This window comes from Quercus lobata, chromosome 2, assembly GCF_001633185.2.
Source record: "Quercus lobata isolate SW786 chromosome 2, ValleyOak3.0 Primary Assembly, whole genome shotgun sequence".
In the NCBI taxonomy this organism is placed as follows: domain Eukaryota; kingdom Viridiplantae; phylum Streptophyta; class Magnoliopsida; order Fagales; family Fagaceae; genus Quercus; species Quercus lobata.
In genome coordinates this window covers 16,679,325-16,700,709 of record NC_044905.1, presented here as the reverse complement: position 1 = coordinate 16,700,709, position 21,385 = coordinate 16,679,325, and the positions used below count along the sequence as shown (strand labels likewise).

At 36.7% G+C, this 21,385-nt stretch overlaps 2 protein-coding genes across 7 annotated transcripts; both read left to right on the top strand.

The window, feature by feature from the left end:
• The first annotated feature begins 690 nt into the window (after positions 1-690).
• Positions 691-19,881, top strand: LOC115974761 (E3 ubiquitin ligase PQT3-like). 6 transcript variants are annotated; one of them, XR_004088007.1, is made up of 17 exons: positions 691-1,135; positions 1,356-1,440; positions 1,568-1,637; positions 2,280-2,416; positions 2,548-2,618; positions 2,699-2,780; positions 2,871-3,001; positions 3,311-3,481; positions 3,562-3,906; positions 4,114-4,164; positions 4,279-4,319; positions 5,933-6,023; positions 6,110-6,308; positions 6,434-6,565; positions 7,109-7,844; positions 8,099-8,225; positions 14,691-19,881. XR_004088007.1 is itself a non-coding variant. In XM_031095272.1 (16 exons), the coding sequence occupies exons 1-15, from the start codon at positions 967-969 to the stop codon at positions 7,782-7,784; spliced, it is 2,451 nt and encodes an 816-aa protein (XP_030951132.1). In that variant the 5' UTR covers positions 691-966; the 3' UTR covers positions 7,785-7,808; positions 8,099-8,527. The 6 variants fall into 6 exon arrangements, 3 of the variants coding, with proteins under 3 accessions (XP_030951132.1, XP_030951133.1, XP_030951131.1); XR_004088006.1 differs by having other exon boundaries at positions 14,672-19,881; XR_004088005.1 differs by lacking the exon at positions 14,691-19,881 and having other exon boundaries at positions 8,099-8,527.
• On the top strand, positions 16,305-17,007 carry LOC115960226. The gene is made up of 2 exons (XM_031079016.1): positions 16,305-16,388; positions 16,603-17,007. The coding sequence occupies exons 1-2, from the start codon at positions 16,305-16,307 to the stop codon at positions 17,005-17,007; spliced, it is 489 nt and encodes a 162-aa protein (XP_030934876.1).
• Positions 19,882-21,385: the final 1,504 nt, after the last annotated feature.

The following is a 21,385-nucleotide window of genomic DNA, read 5'->3' as shown; positions in this document are numbered from 1 at the left end:
AAATTTTTTTGCTTTTATACACAATTTGGTTTTAAAGAATTTGTGATTTTGATACTAAAGACGTATTGGAACAAAGGAAATTTTGTTGCTTTTATGCACAATTTGGTTTTAAATTGAAACATAGAGGAATTAAACTCTTATATTTAGTTATTTGAGGATTTCTTTTACCATAGCGTTAACTGTTTGTCTATATACATTTCATTTATAAATATTGTAGTATTCTTTTTACATTTAAAAAACTCATGAGACTTAATTTGAATTGTAACTTATCATGTTTAAATAATTAATTTTGAATTTTAAGTGATTAATATTTGCATTGGTATTTTGTTCAGATTCAATAGTTGTGTCTTTAAAATCAAGAGGAATTCAAAAACAATATCTAAACTTCAACGTTTTTTTAAATATAATGAATGCATTCAATAGTGGAAGACATCAAATAAATGAAATTGAAAATTAAGAATGTGCTACTAGAGAATCAATGCTAAATTCCAAAACCTAATGTCACATCATTTGGAAAAAATTCGTAACTTTTCCGTGCATCGCACGGGTTAGCGACTAGTTTATGATAAATAAGTATCTATAATCCATATTAATTTCAAAACGAATGGAATAAATAAGATATTTTCCACCTATCAAACAAATAAAGAAGATTTTCTAATAACAGCTCTAACTGAACTCGGACTAGATGAGGATGAGCCGGTGTGGGATAGAAGTCGCACCCAAACACGTAACAACCAAAAAGAATCCAGGCCTTAGCTTTAGCTTACGGCCAAAGGAAATGGAACAATATAGTAAATTTATAAAGGGAAACAGTATTTAGGTTTTGTATAAACCCGCTGCCCCAAGAAACCATAATATTCTCCGGACTCTGTCTCTTTACACAAAGAACAAATCTCTCTCACTGATTCGTAATAAGACGAAAAATTCATTATCCGAGTTCAAACGACTCAGGGATTCGACTCGTCCATGGCTGTCCGTTTCAAATTCAGGAGTTCACCGGACTTTGACTCCGTCGATATTGAAGGTCGACCTTCCATTTCGATTCGTGATCTGAAATCCAAGATCGTTCGTCACAAGAACCTCGATATCTGCCAAGACTTCGATCTCGTTTTCTCTGATGCCCTCACCGGTCAAGGTCAACTCTCTCTCTCTCTCTCTCTCTCTCTCTCTCTCATAGCAATCTTTTCGAAATTTTGCAGAATTTGATTTAAGTTACTTATTTTCGAGAAATCAATCGCATGCTTAGAATAGTAAATTGAAAAATGTTCCAATTCAAAAATATCGAAGAGTATTCGTTCATTTTTTATTTATTTATTAAAATCTATTGTTGTTAATTTGTTTGAATTTTAATTCAGAGTACTCTGATGAGAAATTTCAAATTCCGAGTGGTTCGAGTGTGATAATCAAAAGAGTGCCTGCCGGATCAGCTCCTTCTAATATGTAAGTGTAACTTTAAATTTTTTTGGCAATATTATATTGTAGCTGAGAAAATTTCAAATCTGATGTTTGTTTGGTGCTTCTTTTTTCATGATATATATATATATATATATATATTTTTTTTTTCCAGGGTGAACTTTAACACGATTGAGAACGTCCAGAACAAGCCCTCAAAGTTGGTTAATTCTACTCTTCCAATGGTATGTCAACAAATTTGCTTTCCATTGGAAGGCTTTTCAGTTACTCTGTCAACAAAAAGATTAGAATTACTTGCTTTATGATGATTGATGGATAAATGGTTTAGCTTCTTCTCTGCGTATCTTATAATTTGTTTTAAGAGATTTATTGATTCCAGAAAATTAATACTTGCATTTTCTAGAGAGAGCGAGAGAGAGAGAGGGAATTCACACCTCAATCTAAACTCAAATCTTAAATTCTGAATTTTACAATCAACTCAACCCTTCACAGCGCATGTCACGTCATCATCATCCATGTTTTGTGGTATACTCCTGTATTGTTTATTTATTTATCATATAGTTATTTTATTTCACATTGAACGCCATGGGTTCTATGTTAGAATCTTTTTAAGAAGCAAATTACACAAAGGTTTTAAGCTTGGGATTTTGGGATTGACTCGAGGACCTTCAGGGCAGAGGCCAGAGAGCAAGTGCTGATGAAAGTCCAATGTGCACATTTACGACATTGTTTTATTTTTTGGAAAGTGCATAGATGTCTAAGATGGTTTTTTTACTCTCTTTTATCTCAACATTTAAATCACTTTGCTTGCATAGTTTACTTACCTATATGATTCTACATCTCAGTCAAACTTTTATATTTTGCAGAATGTTGAAGTGGATGACTTTGATGACTTTGGGATCGACTTGTATCCTGTTCCTGAGGCGACCTTTTCTGGAGAGGACCTTGATGCTGACAAGAATGTATGCACTGGAAGTGATCAGAGAAATGATGCTCTTACAAGGTATACTTGTTTTTGTGGAACTCTTAATTATGTAGGATTGTTGTAGTTGGGTCAAACTTATGGTTAATTCTTGGAATAACAACCCCCCCCCCCCAAACAAAAAAATTTCTTAATTGATTCTTATTATTCAGATGCTTGAAGCCATCTACGGAAGGATGTCAAAGACATGAAGAAAGTGACCTCAGTGAAGCTATTCCTAGGGGTATGTAATGTGTCCAAATGTATATTAAAAAATCTTCAAGATGCAGCTTGATGCTTACTATGCTTAAATTTAAATGGCAGATCTTGCACATTGTGGAGCTGAAGGGAATATGCCCCAGAAAAAGTCAATACTTAAAGTTGAAGAAGATAAAAATTTAGAAAGGTAGGATCTGTACTTAGTCATATCCTTATTAGTTCTTTTGGTCATTTGGTTTCAAATATCTGATTCTTTGTACTCATTGGAATTATAAAGGGTGATTGATGCCAATCCTCCGGCCATGCAAAACGCCTACTTGCCATCAGAGCTGAAGTGCTCTCTCTGTGATTCATTTTTCAAGGAGGCTGTGATGATACCTTGCTGCCAGCATAGTTTTTGTCAGAAATGTAAGTTTTTTATTTATTTTTGGTTTGTTATGTACATGTTATAATTGCTTAAATCGAATTGTTCTTTCTTTATTTTTAAGTTGTATGTTTCTTTTGAAATGTATAGACTGAAGCACAGAGCTTATGCATTTTTTTTATCAACTGCCTAAAGTAAATAACAAAATGATTTGAGCCTAGTGAGAAACTTATGTTTCTTCCTTTACAAAATTCTACAGGCAACCTCAATTTTTGAGAGGCCTTGGTGATCCTCAGTTGTTTTCTTTTTGTATCTGACATATTTGTACCTTGCTTATGTATATTTTGGTACAGGCATTCGTCTAGTGCTGCTTGAGAAACGAAGGTGTCCTAAGTGTCTTTCTACCAGATGCCGAGTAGAAGATCTACTACCAAATGTATCTCTTAGGCAAGCAATTGAACATTTCCTTGAGTCTCAAATTTTAAACCCCGGTTCAGGCACTGCCTTTTGTCAATATGCTCCAGGTAGGAAAATTAGTTATACAAGTTTCCTTTCTTACACCTACTAAATTCTAGTGAATAACTAGTTATTAATCCAAAAGCAGACGGTGAATCTGGAATTCAAGCAAAAGATGTCTCTTGTGGTGTGACTATCCTTCAAAGAGAGCCAGAGCTCTACTCTCCCACTGCAACAGGGAGGGGATCCAATCAAATTATGTTAGAATCTGCTTATGACTTACAGATAAAAAATAATACATCCATGGGTGGCATTGGTCTCAATCATTCGGGTGTGAAGAATCCTTTGAAAGCATCACCCATGTCACACAAGATAAACAAAATGAATGGAGAACGACATGGCTCTTATTATCCTGTGGACATCAAAAGTAGACCTGAGGACTTGGCTGCTTTTGATGATTTTCAAGGGGAAAGTCTGGCCATGCACGAGGAAGGTATGATCTTATCAAAATTCTGTGACCTCATTCTTTGGCAAATTCTCTAATTATGATATTCCTACTGTTAATAATGTGTTTGAGCTGCATTCTGAATGACTGTTACCAGCTGATAGTTCCTTATGATATTTATTGTCTGCATGTATTTATTTCTACTCTGGGACTGGCTCTGCTGCTCTAATTTTTCTATTTCTGATATTACCACAGCTGAATCCAGTCTGAAGAAAAAGAAGGGATTTTGGGTTAATAATGCTGCAGGTAGAATTTACATCTACGGTGTTTTTGTAGCCTCATTGCAAACATCTTTAAGATTCCATCTCCAATATATATATATATATTTTTTTCATTCTGATTCATATGGTAAAATTGCAGGTGGAGACAAGCCTTTTATGGAGTCTGGAAGATACAGAAAGGTACTAGTTTTCACAAAAAACTTGCATTCGTTATATGTTACCAAGTGAAAATCTTTTTAGTTTTTCAACAACTACACACAATTAAATCCTTTCATTCTATGGGGGGCATAAGTGGCTTCCTTATGGACTAAGAATTTGGGATGCCTAGCTTGGGGGTCCGAATAGGAGTTACTTAAGAATCTGATTCCGGACTCTGAGAATATTTTGGTGGGTTTTTGTGAAGTTCTAAATGTTGTGCTCATGAACCTTTGTTTTTGGTCCATCAACTCTGATTCTGCTGATATGATTGTACCAACGTTTTCATCTCAAAGTCATGTTGTATTTATCTTAAGCCATATTGTGTTGGTGTTTTTGTTGTATTTTTCTCTGCTTATTTATTTTTTGGGTCCATTCCCTTGTTGCAATTTGCATGCCAACTTTTTCAGTCCATCTACTCTTACCATTCTTATAAGATTGTACCAACGCTTTCACATAAAAGTCTTTTGCATTTGTTTAAGCCAAATTGTGTTGCCGTTTTCATTTCATGTTTCTTTTTTTTTTTTTGGGGGGGGGGGGTGTGGGGTGGCCATTTGCTTGTTTCAATTCGTATGCCAACTTTTTTTTCTTGGTACTTTGGCTCAAATTGGTGGCCAATATCAACTTATCACATGCTATGAACTTATAAAAAAAAAATACTACTCATCATGTTATATGATTCCCTATAATGATTCTAAAGTTGAGATTTGCATTGCATCAAAATTCGTTCTCATTTGGATTATTACCAAGCTATAACAACAATAATAACAACCAAGCCTCAGTCCCCAAATCTTGGAGTCGGCTTTGGATCCTTAGGACCTCAACTACATGTATTCTTTTCTGTCATTCTATTTCATCCATAGTAATGCTCTTTGTTACCTCTTAATTGACATGCTTTTTTTTAGATCGTCCTTTACCTTTTTTTCATTTCCTCAAATTGAATCAACCTATGCTTCCTCACTGGTGCATCAATTGCTCTCTTCAGCACCTGATCATACCATCACATGTGACTCTCCCTCATCTTTTCATCAATAGGAGTCGCCCCCTATCTAAATGCGACTTTCCTCATTTCATATCCTATTTTTCCATGTCATTAAACTTATCCACCTTAACATTCGCATTTCAACTACACTCATTTTTATTAATATATTGTTTCTTAACTACCAAACAAGCAGTACCACAGAGCATAGTTGGTCTCATAGCTGTCTTATAAAAAATTTCTTCAACTTAACATGTGCAATCACACAATTCTCTTAATGCACCTCTCCACTTCATCACTTAGGCCAAGTGTATTATTTTTGGCCATTCTATTCTATCTAAAATCATACTCTCTGTTGCTTTCTCAATTGACATGTCATTTTTTTTTTACTATTAGCAAAATAAAATAAAATAAAAGACGTCATTTTTTACTACTTTTTTTTCCCTTTCTCCACCCTTTTTTTGTTCCCTCAACTTAAATCAACTTAGTCTTTATCATTGGTGCATTAATCGGTCTCTTCTGAACATGATCAAACCATTTTAAGCAACTCTCCTTCAACAAAGCTTATATTTTTCTGTTTTCCATTTTGAACTGATCCAAGCAACAATGTTGGAATCAGGGGGACCGTACCTGTTTCATGTGTGGTTCGCCAGACCATTTCATACGAGACTGTCCAGATGCTTCAAGTCCACATCCTTTGCTTCAGAGAGGTATGGTCTTGATATACTTTTACATTCCCCTAAGAATCTGTATTGCCAAAGTATGTCTCTGATATTAACCTTCTTTTGTGATTCAGGAAGTGCTATGTTTCCAGGAGTCATTCAGGGTTATGTACCACCATATTGGAATGGAACTTCCTTCCCCCATATCAGGCCCTTTGGGAACATATATGGCAATGCTGGGATGATGCCCTTCAATGCAGCCATGGTCCCAGCTGCCCCTTATGCCGTACCTAATTATATGCCATCTGTGTATGGTGGCTTTCCTTCATACAGGCAAGTTCAATTTATATTTTGTTGAATGCTGTTTGCAATGTACTGGTTCTGATCAACGTCCTCGCATGAAAAATTCTGGTTGATTCATTAGATCATTTAAAATTTGACACTGAATCATTTTGCAGTGGATATATGCCAATGGGAGGTGTGGCACCTCCACGGGGGCCAATTGAAGAACTACATCAAACTAATCAAGACTTTGTGGATTTTCAAAATTTTGAAAAGAGACGGAAGATCTCAAATGAGAATATGAGGAGGTAATTCTTTAATAATATTAGGCTATAATAATTTGGATAGAAAGCATTTATTGACATTTCGCTCCTTGGCTATGTGATTATTTTCTTTGCTTTCCCTTTTTTTTTTGGTGGTTATTTATTTGGAATTAGCTTCCTTCATATTGTTATTACTCTTTTTTTTTTTTTCATTTCAATATTCTTTAACCAACATTTTCACGACCTGCTATCAGGCTGCAAATAGGGATGGGCTGTAAGGATCATCTCTCACCCTCCATGCCCAGATAAACTAAAGTTTTTCTATTAATTGATAGCTAATAAACCTGGGTGGAAATTTGAAGATATAAGTTTGGATGTAAACTCCCTCTCTGTCTCTAAATTTATTAAACACAAAAACTTATGCATGGAAGACACAGACAGAATTTCTTACCTGTAAATGTTTTTCTGCAATAAAAGAGATGTTTTAAGCTTTTGTCTTATTTATTGTCTTTAGGATAGATACTGTTGGCATTGATCCTTAATTTATATATTTGTCCTAATTTTTATTGCTATTTCTTTGCTCAACAGAGAACTATCTCGTGATGATTATGAAAATGATGATTTTAGTAAGAGGGGTCCCTATAATGAGACAGAAAGATCACATGACCGTAAATCTTCTTTAAACAGGGAAAGGAGTGTCAGTTACTCTGAGGACAGCTTCACTCAGAGGTCACAGAAGAAACATCAGCGTGATAATTATGTACATGATAACAACTTGGTTGATGAAAGATGTGAGAAGGGATCTCATCCCTCAATTGCTGTTAGGGATCTGAGGTCACATCATCACACAGAGAGATCAAGTTCAGAAGTAGAAGATATGCCCAGTAGCCCAAAGTGGCATAGTAAAAAGAGGCATGTACACCACCATACAAGCTCCGAGAAGCACAGTGAAAGAAGGGATAAATGCGGAAGTGATTCTAGTCGGAGTCACCATCAAACTTACAAAGAAAAAGAGGTTGAAAGGAAGAGAAATAGATCTGACATCAAACGGCAAAATCACAAACGTCACAGCCATGCAGAATCTGGTTTGGACCAAAGTCTTTCTAGTGATCGCAGAAAGCAACGGAAGGAGACCAGTCACACCTCCAGACGCTCGCACAAGAGTACTGATGATCTCAGTCATGACAGGTGGCAGATGGTTAGTGGATCCAATGAGGATGGAGGAGAAGACTACCATTCTTATAAACGGAAAAGAGGTCATTAAAAAGATGCAGCAGGCCTGACTGAGGTAAACGTGTATATGGTGTCGCATATCTCAACTTAGGTGATCAATCTGTTACTCTCCCTCATTTCAGTTAGATATTGTACTAACTTGATTCATTATTAGTTTTGTTCTGTCACCCTTTATATGTTTAGAAGTGTTGGATTTAGCGCATAAGTTTTCATGAACACATATAGGCATGTTATGGTCTAATATCAATTTCTGTTGGTTTTGTTGATACAGATTTATTGAGTGTTCGGCTTTTAAACTGTATCTATTTGTTACTATCTGCCAACTAACCCTCTTCACTTTTTTAGCTTGAGGTGTGGACGCTAGCAAACTAAAGTTTTAATCAGAGCAGCATCGGTAAAATTTAATATAGGGTTTGGATGCTTTATGACGTGCCCAAACTTCTTTCTGCAGAGATTGTTGCAGCTGGTAAAGGTATGTTTTCCTTTCATAAATTCCAAAAAAGGGGGGTGTAAAAAAAGGCCTTTCAATGATCAGTTCCCTTGAATCTTGGTGCATTGAATTCCTTCCTCAGCTTAAGTTGGATTTGACTATAGCTTGTCACATAGGTATGCAAAATCCCCCGCCCATGTATTTCCCTCTCACCCAGAAACATAAAAGGAAAAAGAAACAATACTGAGAGTCGATAGTGATATATGTGTGGCTTCCGACCTTCTTTTCATTCCAGACTGTTTCAACATATGACGTAATCAACATTCAGGCATCTTTGTTGATTTTCTTGCCTAGAATCATTACATTCTTGTTGGATCGTAGACTTATATGTTTGAGAGTTTGAAGAGAAGAAATGAAAGGATAAGGGGAAAGAGGAAGAGGAGAAAAAGGGAACAGCTATTCTCTTCTTTGTTGAGATGCTTTCAAAAGTAAATGATAGGAGAGTAGATGTTCCGCCCTTTGGTTGTAGAGTGGAAAGGAGACGAAAAGATTAGTTTTAAGTATTTGACATTTTTAGAGAGATAAGTGCGAAGGGTTGATCTGGGTTATTAATATTTATAACAAACTGTTGAGGGTAATATGTAATTTATAAATAAAAAAAGAATAAATTTGATATTCTCTCCTTCCAAATTCCCTGAATCTGAGGGAATTGAAAAAACAAACTTTTGAGGGGAGAAATTATTCTGTGCACACTGTGTATTATGCCGAAGTACCTAACCTCACATAAGGGTGGGTCTTATGAGTGGGACTTACAGGTGAGATCCATATTTATGTAAGATGTTGTAATATATTGGGTGCACTGTATAATTTCACCTTTGAGGAGGTATGTCTGCCAAATTCCCTCAAATCTTCTCACCTTTCCTCAAATAATCCCATCTCCTCCCTCTCCTCTCCCTTCATTCAAACCTACTTATGTAAGAAAAATAAATAAATGAGTGGTTTCTCCTATGCTCCATTTGCAAATCTTAGTTTTCATTTCCCTTGTGATTGGCTTGGAAGCAGGGGCCAATTACCCACCTGAGATAATGTTCAAGATATTCTTGACCTTTGCTTTCATTAGCTTACTTCCCTGGAGAGAGTATGTTTAGCCATTTGCCACTTAATAAGGCAACCCAAATTTAGACTTAATTTCTTTTGTCAAACCTAGTTGAGGTTCGATACCTGTTAGACAGAAATTCTGAAAAGGGTTTATTGTTGGACGTGTTAATCCCTGAAGTGGATCACCCTAATGCAAAATGGAGGGGAGGAAGGATCATGACTGAAGATTTGGACATTTTAATCATTGGGGGATCGGATCAGCTATCTCTGTAGTATATTTCTGAGCTTGAGGCGATCACAAAATGTTCTTAGCTTTTTAAATATATACATATATATTAGTAACGAGGACAGGGAGAGCAGTTGGGGGGTGGGGTGGGGTGGGGTGCAGTTTGTTGTGGAGTCTCTACCTGTGGCAGTGGTGTTTAAAGAAAAGATTCAAAGATGTTAAAATTTAATTCAATGAGTCTCCTCAACGTTCATTCTCAACCTAGCTTAGTTGAGATGCATTATTCAAACCAGATCGGTTTGGAATTAGCTGGCCGTTTCAAAGTTATAAATGTCATTCTGGAGGTCGTTTCACATAGGGGAATAATATGTTTCCGTGTGAGTAATTATTGATGTGCCTTGAAATGTGTGTATATATTTTACATGGCATATTATTAAGAAAAAACTCATATCATCTTAATTATATATATATAGTTTAAAAAAAAAAAAAAAATTACCAAAAAAATGTATAGTTTTGGATTAACCAAAGCAAATAAAATAGGCCGAAACAATCGTACAAGCTAAAACAACCTGGTATTTAAACTAGTATTTTTCAAGAAGTCAAGTGTACTAAATTATTGGCCTAACGGTTGATACTGTACAGTATTAAGAACTAGAACCGGTTATTTTTATCACATTTTCTATATGAGGACTTAGAAAGTTAGTTAATGTCTTTTTGACTTTAAAAAATACCTCTAATATTTTTATTCCTAAAAACAAAAATGAGGATAAAACTGCAAATTGACAAATTGAAAACAAAAAATGTACCCATGTTTGGAAAACTATCCCATGTTTTATAAAACTTCCCATTACCTCATCTACACAATTAAAACTATCCCCTGTTTCTAAAAAAATATTACCCCATTATTTAAAAAAATAAATAAACCCCAAGTTTCTATTTATAAAAAAAAAACTATTTTTTTTTTTTAAAAAGAGCTTCATTACACGCACGAGGCGTGTAATGAGGCTAGTTTACTTTAAAAAATTTCTTTCCCGTATGGAACAAATATGCTACAACCGTATATCAGAGTGTTGTGGCCATGATTTAACATATAAAAAAAAACTGTTGTGGCCATGATATTTCTTGATATTAGTAATAGTGGCATGTCATTCTGTCGTTTGGTCCCATTTTATTTTCTTTTTCTTGTGGTCTGGCATGCAGACTCATCCAATAAGTAAAAGAAAAAAAAAAAAAAAATCATTTTGTCTAACAACGTTGTTCAAAAGTTGTCGGCCTTAGCCCAACAAATTATGGACCTGAGAAATGTGGTGCTGTTACTGTGGACAAAATGCCAATTATGCTGGGTAGTCTACTGTGTGCCTTAGTGGGCTGAGTCCGCCTTTTTACTTTTACTTCTTCCCCCCCCCCCCCCCTTTTTTTTCTTCTTCTTCATATATACATGTATATGTGTGTGTAAAATGACAGACTTCCCCCTTCATTTTTTTTAGGTAGATAATGGAGGAGGGTTGGTTTGAAATTCATGCATAAAAATATCACAAAATATGTCATTATCATTAAACTATCACTTGTCTTATATCAGATTTTTAATTGAGGATAAAAGCAGCGGTTATTTGGACATTAATTATGAAAGTGTTAGTCATATCAGTCAATAAAATATTAGTAAGGGTTGAAACATAGTATATTGAGTAAATATATTGTTGGTTGTGAACTTCCAAAGTCAATAGCTTAACGGTAGAGCATAGCCTTGCCAAGACTGAGGTTGAGGGTTCAAGTCCCTCCTTCTGCTACTGGCTTTGTCGTTTGGTGGTAACGAGTGGTGTGCATAAGCCCCTTTAAATCTATTGTAACCTTAAGAGGTTGTTCTAGTAGTTCTTATGGCTTCATAAGATTTGTGAAGTTTTGAATTCAACGCTCTTAACTAGCATCTTGGGTTCACTCTAAAGGATTCTTCACTATAATTACTTGTGTGTGTGTGAGACGGGTCCTAACATACACCGAAGGGAAAAATCAAGTGCTTGAAAAGATAAGTAATCTATTTTGGGTCTGAGCGACTATAGGGACATTTTGGGTCTGAGTGACTATGGGGACTCTTTGAAATTAGGAGTTATGCTTTGTCTGCTTCGACGTTAATGTTTTCTTAAAAATGAATCATTTTCTAAAAAGTATATTTTATAAAACTATCTCATTCTCCTATCTTTGATAGTAACCTTAAATGAGTTAGGAAACAATCTTCTAACCTCATTTATTTAGCTTTTATTTTTTTTTCCAAAAAAAAAAAAGTGGAAAACAATCTCTAAAAAATAAATCATATTTTTTTTATGCTGACTGAAGATAGTTTTCTTTAACTTCTTTTTTTCTTCTGATGTTACCAAACATTAGAAAATGCATAAAACTATCTTTACACAACGTTTTCTATCGAAGCAAATAGTGTGTATGTAAAATATATCTTCTCCCATTGTGTTGAATAATTTCACATGTTAATTCATGTGGAAAATAGACTTATTTGTTATAACCCTATCTTCTTAATTGGGGGGTCTTTTTATAATTTAAAAAACCTTTCAAGGTCCCTCATGAGTTCAATGGACTTAAAAAAATGTGTTTTAAATTGGGAGGTTCCAACTATTATCCATTATGCTATGGGTCCATGGGATTTTTGGAGTGTCTTATAGGCCAGAAGTGGATTGCTTGGCCAAAAGTTAGGACACTACCTCTGTATATGCATGGGGGGTTTTTTTATAATTAAAATAACCTCTTGAGGTCACCTGTGAGTTTAATGTACTTAAAAGATGTGCTTTAAATTCAGAGGTCTCAAGTTTTATCCGTCATGCTATGGGTACATAGGATTTCTAAAGTGTCTCATGGGCTGGAAGCAGAATAGGCCAAAAATTAAGACACCACTTCCTTTTATATATATATATATATAGGATTTCTAGAGTGTCTCATGGGCTGGAAGCAGAATAGGCCAAAAATTAAGACACCACTTCCTTTTATATATATATATATATATATATATATAAAAGCCTTTTTATTTTTATATTTATCTATTTGTTTTTCTTTTTTTAGATTTATTTTTTTGTTTTGTTTTTTGATTTTTGTTGGGATTGAGTAATCTCTAATTCAACCATGTGTTAAGGTCATTTTGTCAAGCTTAATAAAAGCATTTTTGAATTTTTATTCAATTATTTAAGCTCATTGTTTTTAAATTCTTTTTATACAAGATAAAAATTATATTCTAGTATAATTTAAGTATATATGTGTGGGAGTTTTCCTCCTGGATACTTGAATCTTGGCTCTTGTCTCCACACTAAACAAGAAATTTGTACTTGTGGAGTGATCATAAGGTGTGCAATGATATTTAAGCCCATTCTTTAATAATTGATTACTGTTTACACCATTAACTCTAATATTTAAATTTATTAAAACTAAGTTTCAAAATGCCAAAATAAATCAAACTAACAATTTTAAATAAAATTTCGAAATCCAAAATAAATCAAACTAGCAAATTTAAGAGCCTTTTTGGTTGTTGAAAATTATTTTCTCTTTTAAAAACTTTTTTTTTTCCCCCTCAAAACTCGATTTTATAACCAAAAACTTGTTAGGCATTGTTTTCAATATGTTTTGGATTTTTGTTTTTCATTCTCATATTTTTACAAAAATTCCAATGGGTAATAATGCTAATTGGAATTAACCATACCCAATAACAGATCCATGCCCATATCAATTTCAACAATAATTCATACATATTGGAGTTAAAATGGAATTCCAACAATAGATTCATGTGTAGGAGAATCCAGTAATAAATTAAATTAGAGTAAATATTTACCCTATGTTTGGTTTAAGGAAAGGGAATGGAAGAGGAGAAAAAAAAAATAAGGGAAAGGGAAAAATGTGGATCCAAGTGATAGGTTTTTTAACAAATTTAGCTCATTTTTATTTTCTCTATTGCCATCCAAACAGCAGAAAAGATTTAATTTCTCTTCCTTTCACTCCTCTTCCTCTCAAACCAAACATAGTGTTATTGTTAACCCAAATCTATGATGGTTCTTATATTGACCGCCATGTTGGTGGGTTGTGGCATAGATCCACCTAGATCTATGGATCTTGGACCCATCATTTGCCCGCTGTCGAGGAGTGTGTGAAGGCTAGTCAAATCAAATTCTCTCGAGTCGGTTTGTGTCTTCTTTAGTGTTTGGCAATTTGGAAATACTTTCTTTGTTTTTCCATTAGCAAACAAAACCAGTGGTTCTTGTGGTGTCTTGCCTAAGCCTGAGAGAAAGAAGACTAATTTTTTTTTTAGGGGGGGGGGGGGGTTGGGGGAGAAGGAGAAAAAATTGAATTAAAAAAAAAAAAGAGTTGGTTTTATTACAATATTGTCACTCAAAACTGATAAATGAAGATTGAAAACACAGTTTTATTTTTTAAATTGTCTTTATGGTGAAAATTATTTTGAGAAAAAAAGTTGTTAAACATCTTCAATTTTTGGTTGGTTCCACCTTTTTTTGTCTTTAAAAAATTGAAAATTGTTTTGGAAATAAGTTACCAAACAAGATCAAAATTACATTAATATATATATATATATATATATATTTGTAGCAAAAGTTCGATGGGTTACCTAGATTGGAACAACTCAAATTGGGCTTAATCCAAGCTTTTAAAAGCCTAACCTAACCAACGAACTCAAAGTGTCAAGTTGGGTAGGCGAGTTGAATGCACACACCTAATTCATTGTTTGCATGATAAAATATTACTATTTTCATGTAAAGTGTAGGGATGTTAGGCTTAGCAATATATATATTTATGTATATATTGGGTCGGGGGTCTAATCCGAGGACATGAAGTAGTCTGAGGAGGGGTGAACATTATCAGGTGAGTCCGTGTTAAAGTGAAGAGGTTAGTTTTGACCATAAGGGTCCATGAGGGAGGTCGGAGGATGAATACATTCTGAGCTAGTCAGAGCCGAGGTCCGAAGGGGTGGTTTACCATCCAGGGTAGCATTCCAAGAGATTTTATTGATACAGATAAGCATCATAGAAGTGCAGGATAGGGGGAAGTCCTAAAATATCTAAAGAGAAAGCTGCTACCACCACATTAAATGCTCTGCATCTAACCAACTAGTCGCATTAATATGGAGGTGACATCTGAACATTAATTTTTAGCTTTACAGCTATTTCCAATGACTTCAGGAATGGGCTGATGGGACAAGGATCAACATCAGTAATCTACCCTACACATGGAGGGTAAAGAGGAAAGAAGGAAGATAGTATAAAACAGAAAAAAGACCCTGACGAAGGGAGATCAAGAAATTGAGAGGAAAACATTGTAGCCATCGAGAATTGAACTTGTAATCAAACTTGAGAAGAAATATATAAGAATTAATCTCCTCGGATTATGCTGAGGACAATTTTTTTTAGATTAAACAAGTCTATCTTCATTTTCTTGTCATCTGGATCCACTTTACTTGTTATTTGACTCATTAAAGCCAGTTTTTCAACCCACTCTCTACAAATTCATTGGGTTTTTTGGGCCTAAGTTCATCCATCCTTTGGATTTGGGAACCAAATTGTGTCCTTACAATTAACGTTGTCTGTGAAAAATTCTTATTTTTTAGTGAGTTTGACGTTCAACTATGGTAGGTTTAGGTCCGAGTTTGAAGGAATCTATGGGATTCCAACGTTAAGATCATTTTGTTAATCTTGAGCGAAGAAGGGACCAGGAAGTTAATGTACATACCACACATACTAGCAGGAGCAAGTCTCGAAGCGGAAGCCACCTCTCTCATGAGGGGAATACTAAGGCCATGCAACTGGAGATTGATCACTTAAAGAGGAAGTCAATCTCCAGTTGCACCACGAAAGGCGAAGACAAACTCCCTCCAATTCTGACTTCTCTTCTGATGATGAAGAGGATGATAGTTATAAACCCAAATCAAGGACTTCTCCTAGTGAGTCTTTCTCGTATGATAAGAACTACCACCATAAGCGCAGAATTGGGGGAGGGAGACTTCCTCGGCGGTTCACTCAGTCAACGTTCACCATGTACAATGGTTGAACAGACCCTGTGGAGCACGTAAGCCACTTTAACCAGAGAATGGCAGTGCACTCCAAGAATGAGGCCTTGATGTGTAAGGTATTCCCATCCAGCTTGGGGCCTATGGCGATGAGGTGGTTTGATGGCTTAGGTGTAGGTTCCATTGATTCCTTTAAGGAGCTGACCCAGACGCTTAGATCTTGTTTTATTACATGCAATAGGGTTTCTCGGCTCTTAGATTCCTTGTTGTCCATGTCCATGCGAGAAGGGAAGACCTTGAAAACGTACTCGGACAGATACTGAGAGATGTTCAATGAGATCAATGGGAACTTTGATGACATGGCTATAAAGACTTTTAAGGTCGGCCTGCCCGTCGAGCATGATTTGAGAAAGTCTTTGACCAAGAAGCCAATAAGGAGTATGCGTTAGCTTATGAACCGTATTAACAAGTATAAGTGGGTTAAGGAATACCAGTAGCAAAGGAAGGGAAAGGCTAAGGTTATCCCTCAGGACATGAGGGATTTTAGGTCGGACAGATACAATAATAACAAGCCCCGAAGGGATTTTGCTGGGCAATTTGGGTCTACAGTTCCTCAGGTGGTTAATACGGTGTTTCAAGAGCCAGTACATCAAGTCTTGGGAAAGATCAAGAATGAGTCATACTTCAAATAGCCAAACAAGATGGGAGGAGACCTCATGAGGTACAACCAAAGTCTTCATTACCATTACCATCAAGAACGAGGGCATACCACCGAGGACTGTAAAACTCTATGGAATCATCTGGAGCAATTGGTCAGAGATGGAATGTTACAACAGTTTTTGTATCGGCCCAATGGGCAAGGAGACCAAGCAAGGTCAGGGGCTCAAGGGAATGCTTCTTCAAGGCCCCCTTTAGGCACAATTAATGTCATCTTTGCTACTCCTAGGAGGACAAGTTCTCATCCCTCTAGGATGATGTCTGTAGCTCGGCCAATCGTTGAGGACTCTAATTCTGAGCCGAAGAGGGCTAGGGTGGAGATCTGACCGGTGTTGAGTTTTTTGAATGAGGATAAGATTGGAACTATACAGCCGCACGATGATACTTTGCCGCACGATGATACTTTAGTGGTCAACCTCAGGATAGGAGCGTATGATGTGAAGAGGGTGTTGGTAGATCAAGGTAGCGGTGTAGAGATCATTTATCCTAACTTAAACAATGGGTTGAACTTAAAGCCTAAAGATTTAACGGCCTATGATTCATCTTTGGTAAGCTTCGATAGGAAAGTTGTCATTCCAAAAAGTCAGATTAGACTGCCCGTGCAGGCAGGTTTAGAGGTAGTGAGGGTGGACTTCATTGTAGTGGATGCTTATTCCCCCTACACCGCCATTGTGGCAAGGCCCTGGCTCCATGCCTTGAGAGCCGTTTCGTCCACCTTGCATTTGAAAGTTAAGTATTTTTCCGGGGATCAGATTGAGGAACTAATTGGGAGCTAGTTTATGGCTAGGTAGTGCTTGGTATTTGCAATTACGCATCAGCCTGTAGTTGAGTCCTCGGTCTCCGCTGAGGGAGGCTCATAACAGTCAAGGATCTCAGTCTTGTCTACGGATGTGGTGTTAGAAGGGGCAAAGTGTGAGAGATTGGAGGAAATTGTTATAGATGGTGATCCGGAGAAGTTTTTTCAGGTCAGAGCTTAGTTACCTCCTCGAGAGAAGGAAGAACTGTTAGCATTTCTAAGGAGGAATGTTGATGTGTTCGCATGGAATGCTTATTAAGCTCTTGGGGTAGATCTAGACTTCATTTGTCATCATCTAAATGTCAACCTAGCTGTCCCCCTAGGAAGCAACCACCTTAGCGCTCATCTAAAGAGCATTCTGATACTGTTCAGGAAGAGATGAACAAGCTTAAGCAAGCTAGGGCTATCAAGGAAGTGTTCTACCCTGAGTGGTTGGCTAATACGGTAGTAGTGAAAAAGAAGAATAGGAAGTGGGTATGTGTAGACTTCACAGATCTGAATAAAGCTTGTCCCAAGGATCCTTTCCCCATATCTCGAATAGACTAGTTGGTGGATGCCATTGTAGGCCATCTTTGGATGAGCTTTCTGGACGCCTTTCAAAGGTACCACCAGACACCTTTGGTTTTGGATAATTAAGAGAAAACAACTTTTGTTACTCCTATTGGGAATTACCACTACAAAGTGATGTCCTTTGATCTAAAGAATGCAGGGTCTACTTATCAGAGGATGATGACCAGGATGTTTGAGTCATAGCTAGGAAAAAACATTGAAATTTATATAGACAACATGGTGGTTAAGAGTAAGTTGGAATCCAGGCATATTAACGATCTCAGGAATAACTTTGAGATCTTGAGGAGACACAAACTGCAACTTAATGCTTCTAAGTGCTCTTTTGGTGTTGGATCAGGGAAGTTCTTGGGGTACATGGTTACTCATCATGGAATTGAAGTCAACCCTGATCAAATTAAAGCAATTAACAATTTACAGCCACCTCGGAATCCCAAAGAGGTCCAGAAGTTGACAGAGATGATTGCTGCTCTAAACCGATTCATTTCTCAGTTAGCAGATAGATGTAGGCCTTTCTTCTAGTTGTTGAACAAGTGGAAGGGATTTGAATGGACCAAGGAGTGTGTCTTGGCCTTCCAGCAGTTGAAGGAATACCTTTCTCGGCCACCCATTATGTTAAGGCCCGAGGTGGATGAGGTTTGTTTACTTACATTGCTGTGGTTTCCCATGCAGTGAGCCTAGTGCTTGTACAGGTTGATAGTGGTGTACAAAGGTCAGTTTATTATGTGAGCAAGTTACTGCATGAGGCCGAGATCCGTTACCTACCACTAGAGAAGGCCATTTTGGCAATGGTGCATACTACACGTAAGCTTCCCCACTATTTCAAATCTCATACAATTGTTGTTTTAACTCAACTTTCGCTTAAATCACTTCTTCGGAGTGCTGATTACACTAGAAGAATTGCCAAGTGGAGAATAATCCTAGGGGCTTTTGATATAAAGTACATGCCTCGCACCTCTGTCAAGGGTCAAGTTCTCGCAGATTTGGTGGCCGAGTTCACTGAATCTCCATTGGAAGAAGAAGTTGAAAAGAAGAATATGGATGGAAAATCGGTTGGTGTAGTCTCCCTACAAGAGCCTTTACCCTGGAGAGTACACGTTGATGGGGCAACGAATCAAAGAGGGTCTGGAGTGGGGCTAGTTATTATATATCCTAAGAAGATCATTATTGAGAAATCCTTAAGGTTGGGCTTCTCGGTCACCAATAATGAGGCCGAGTATGAGGCTCTATTGGTAGGGATGACTATAGTTCAAAGAATGGGATGAAAGGAAGTGGAAATGTTTTCAAATTCGAGATTGGTTATAGGCCAGGTAGGGGGAGAGTTGGAAACTAGAGATCTCAAAATGCAGGAATATTTGAACCAGGTTAGACATTTATAGTTAGGATTTGAGTCTTTTAATTTATCGCAAATCCCTAGAAGTAGAAATACACATGCTAGCTCTCTTGCCACGCTCGTAGCCTTCTCGGCACAAAGTTTACCTCGGGTGATCCTTGTGGAAGACTTGTGTAAACCTACTGAAATAGGGAGAAACGTGGTTCATATTCATCAAATTAGGGTGGGTCCTAACTGGATGGATTCTATTGTGCTATTCCTTAAGGAAGATATCTTGCCCGAGTGTAAATTCGAGGTCAACAAGCTATGGAGAAAGGCTCCTTGGCTTTGGCTATCTGAGGATCAAAAGTTGTACAAGTGCTCTTTTTCTGGACCATATTTGCTGTGCATACACCCTAAAACAGTTGAACTACTTCTAAAAGAGTTACATGAAGAGGTTTGTGGAAGCCACATTAGAGGCAGATCCTTATCTCACAGGGCCCTCACCCAGGGATATTAGTGGCCAAATGTGCAAAAGGAAGCACACGAGTATGTGAAGAAATGTGATCAATGCTAAAGATTTGTTCCAAACATTCATCAACTAGGAGGAGTCCCTTAATCCTCTGTCTAGCCCTTGGTCATTTGCTCAATGGGGCTTGGATATTGTTAGACCCTTCCCTAAGGCAGCAGGGAATAAGAGATGGTTGCTGGTCAGTATAGATTACTTCACCAAATGGGTTGAAGTTGAACCATTAGCAAATATCAGGGATATGGATGCCAAGAGATTTATCTGGAAAAATATTGTCACTCGGTTTGGAATCCCTCGTACACTCATCTTAGACAATGGTTTTCAGTTTGATAATAAAGCCTTCAGGAGGTATTGCTGTGACCTGCGCATAACAAATAAATATTCCACCCCGGCATATCTATAGGGGAATGAATAGGTCGAGGCTATCAATAAGGTCATAGTGAGTGGGCTCAAAAAGAGGTTGGATGATGCAAAGGGAAAATGGGTGGAAGATTTTCCGCACGTTCTCTGGACGTATCGTACTACACCTCGAAAGTCCACTAAAAAGACCCCATTTTCAATGACTTATAGGGTCGAGCCTGTGATTCCTCTAGAGACAGGATTCCCAACGCTGAGGACAAGCTTTTTTACTTCGAGCAGCAATGATGGGCTATTGGAGAAAAGTTTAGATTTAATTGAAGAGCGAAGGGAAAATGCTATGGTTCAGCTGGCATACTATCAACACAAGCTCAAGCAGCGGTACGACTTAAATGTAAGGTTAAGGCCATTAGTGCCTGGAGACCTGGTATTAAGAAAGGTTTTGGGTATTGCCAAGAACCTAGCCTAGGGAAAGCTAGGGCCCAACTGGGAAGGGCCATATCGCATCACATCAATGGCTGAAATAGGTGCATATTATCTTGAAGATCTAGATGAAAATGTTATACCACACCCTTGGAATGTAAATAACTTGAGAAAGTATTATTATTAATGAAAGCTTTCTTTACCATATTTTGGTTTATTACATTATGCATCATGCGTCCTACTATTTGTTTGAATATCAAACAGAATCTTGATCATGTTAGGCTCCTCGGACCACATGCCTTGGGTAAATTGATATTATAAGTATTAAACAAAACCTTAGTTATGCTTAGCTCCTCAGACCACATGCTTTGGGTAAATTAATACTTTCTGACATCTATCTAAGTATCAAATAGAATCTTAGTCATGCCTGGCTCCTCGGACCACATACATTGGGTAAATTGATATCTTTTAATCATTTTTCTAAGTCTTAAACAGAACTGTAACTATGGCTGGCTCCTCGGACCACATGTTTTGGATAAATTAATACTTCTTGATATCTATCTAGTATCAAACAGAACATTGGTCATGCTTGACTCCTTAGGCCGCATACCTTGGGTAAATTGATATCTTTTAATCATTTTTCTAAGTGTTAAACAGAACCATAGTTATGTCTGGTTCCTCGAACACCTACTTTGGGTAAATTAATACTTCATAACAGTTTTCTAAGTATCAAATAAAATCTTGGTCATGCCTAACTCCTTGGACCACATACCTTGAGTAAATTGATATCTTTTAATCATTTTTCTAAGTGTTAAACAGAATCATAGTTATGTATGGTTCCTCGGACCACTTACTATAGGTAAATTAATACTACATGACAATTTTCTAAGTGTTAAACAGAATCTTAGCTATGCCTGACTCCTCAGACCACATGCTTTGGGTAAATTAATATTTCCTGACATTTATCTAAATATTAAACAGAACATTGGTCATGTCTGGCTCCTCGAATCACTTACCTTAAGTAAATTGATATCTTTTAATTATTTTTATAAATATTAAACAGAACTATAGTTATGTCTGGTTTCTCGGACCGCCTACTATGAGTAAATTAATACTTCATAACAGTTTTCTAAGTATCAAACAGAATATTGGTCATGCTTGGCTCCTCGG

Coding starts and splice junctions, on each gene's coding strand:
- LOC115974761 (XM_031095272.1), top strand. CDS start 967: ATGGCTGTCCGTTTCAAATTCAGGAGTTCACCGGACTTTGACTCCGTC. Junction 2,417..2,547: donor AGAAATGATGCTCTTACAAG/GTATACTTGTTT, acceptor CTTATTATTCAG/ATGCTTGAAGCCATCTACGG. Junction 2,781..2,870: donor GAAGATAAAAATTTAGAAAG/GTAGGATCTGTA, acceptor GGAATTATAAAG/GGTGATTGATGCCAATCCTC.
- LOC115960226 (XM_031079016.1), top strand. CDS start 16,305: ATGGAATCATCTGGAGCAATTGGTCAGAGATGGAATGTTACAACAGTT. Junction 16,389..16,602: donor GGGCAAGGAGACCAAGCAAG/GTCAGGGGCTCA, acceptor GGAACTATACAG/CCGCACGATGATACTTTGCC.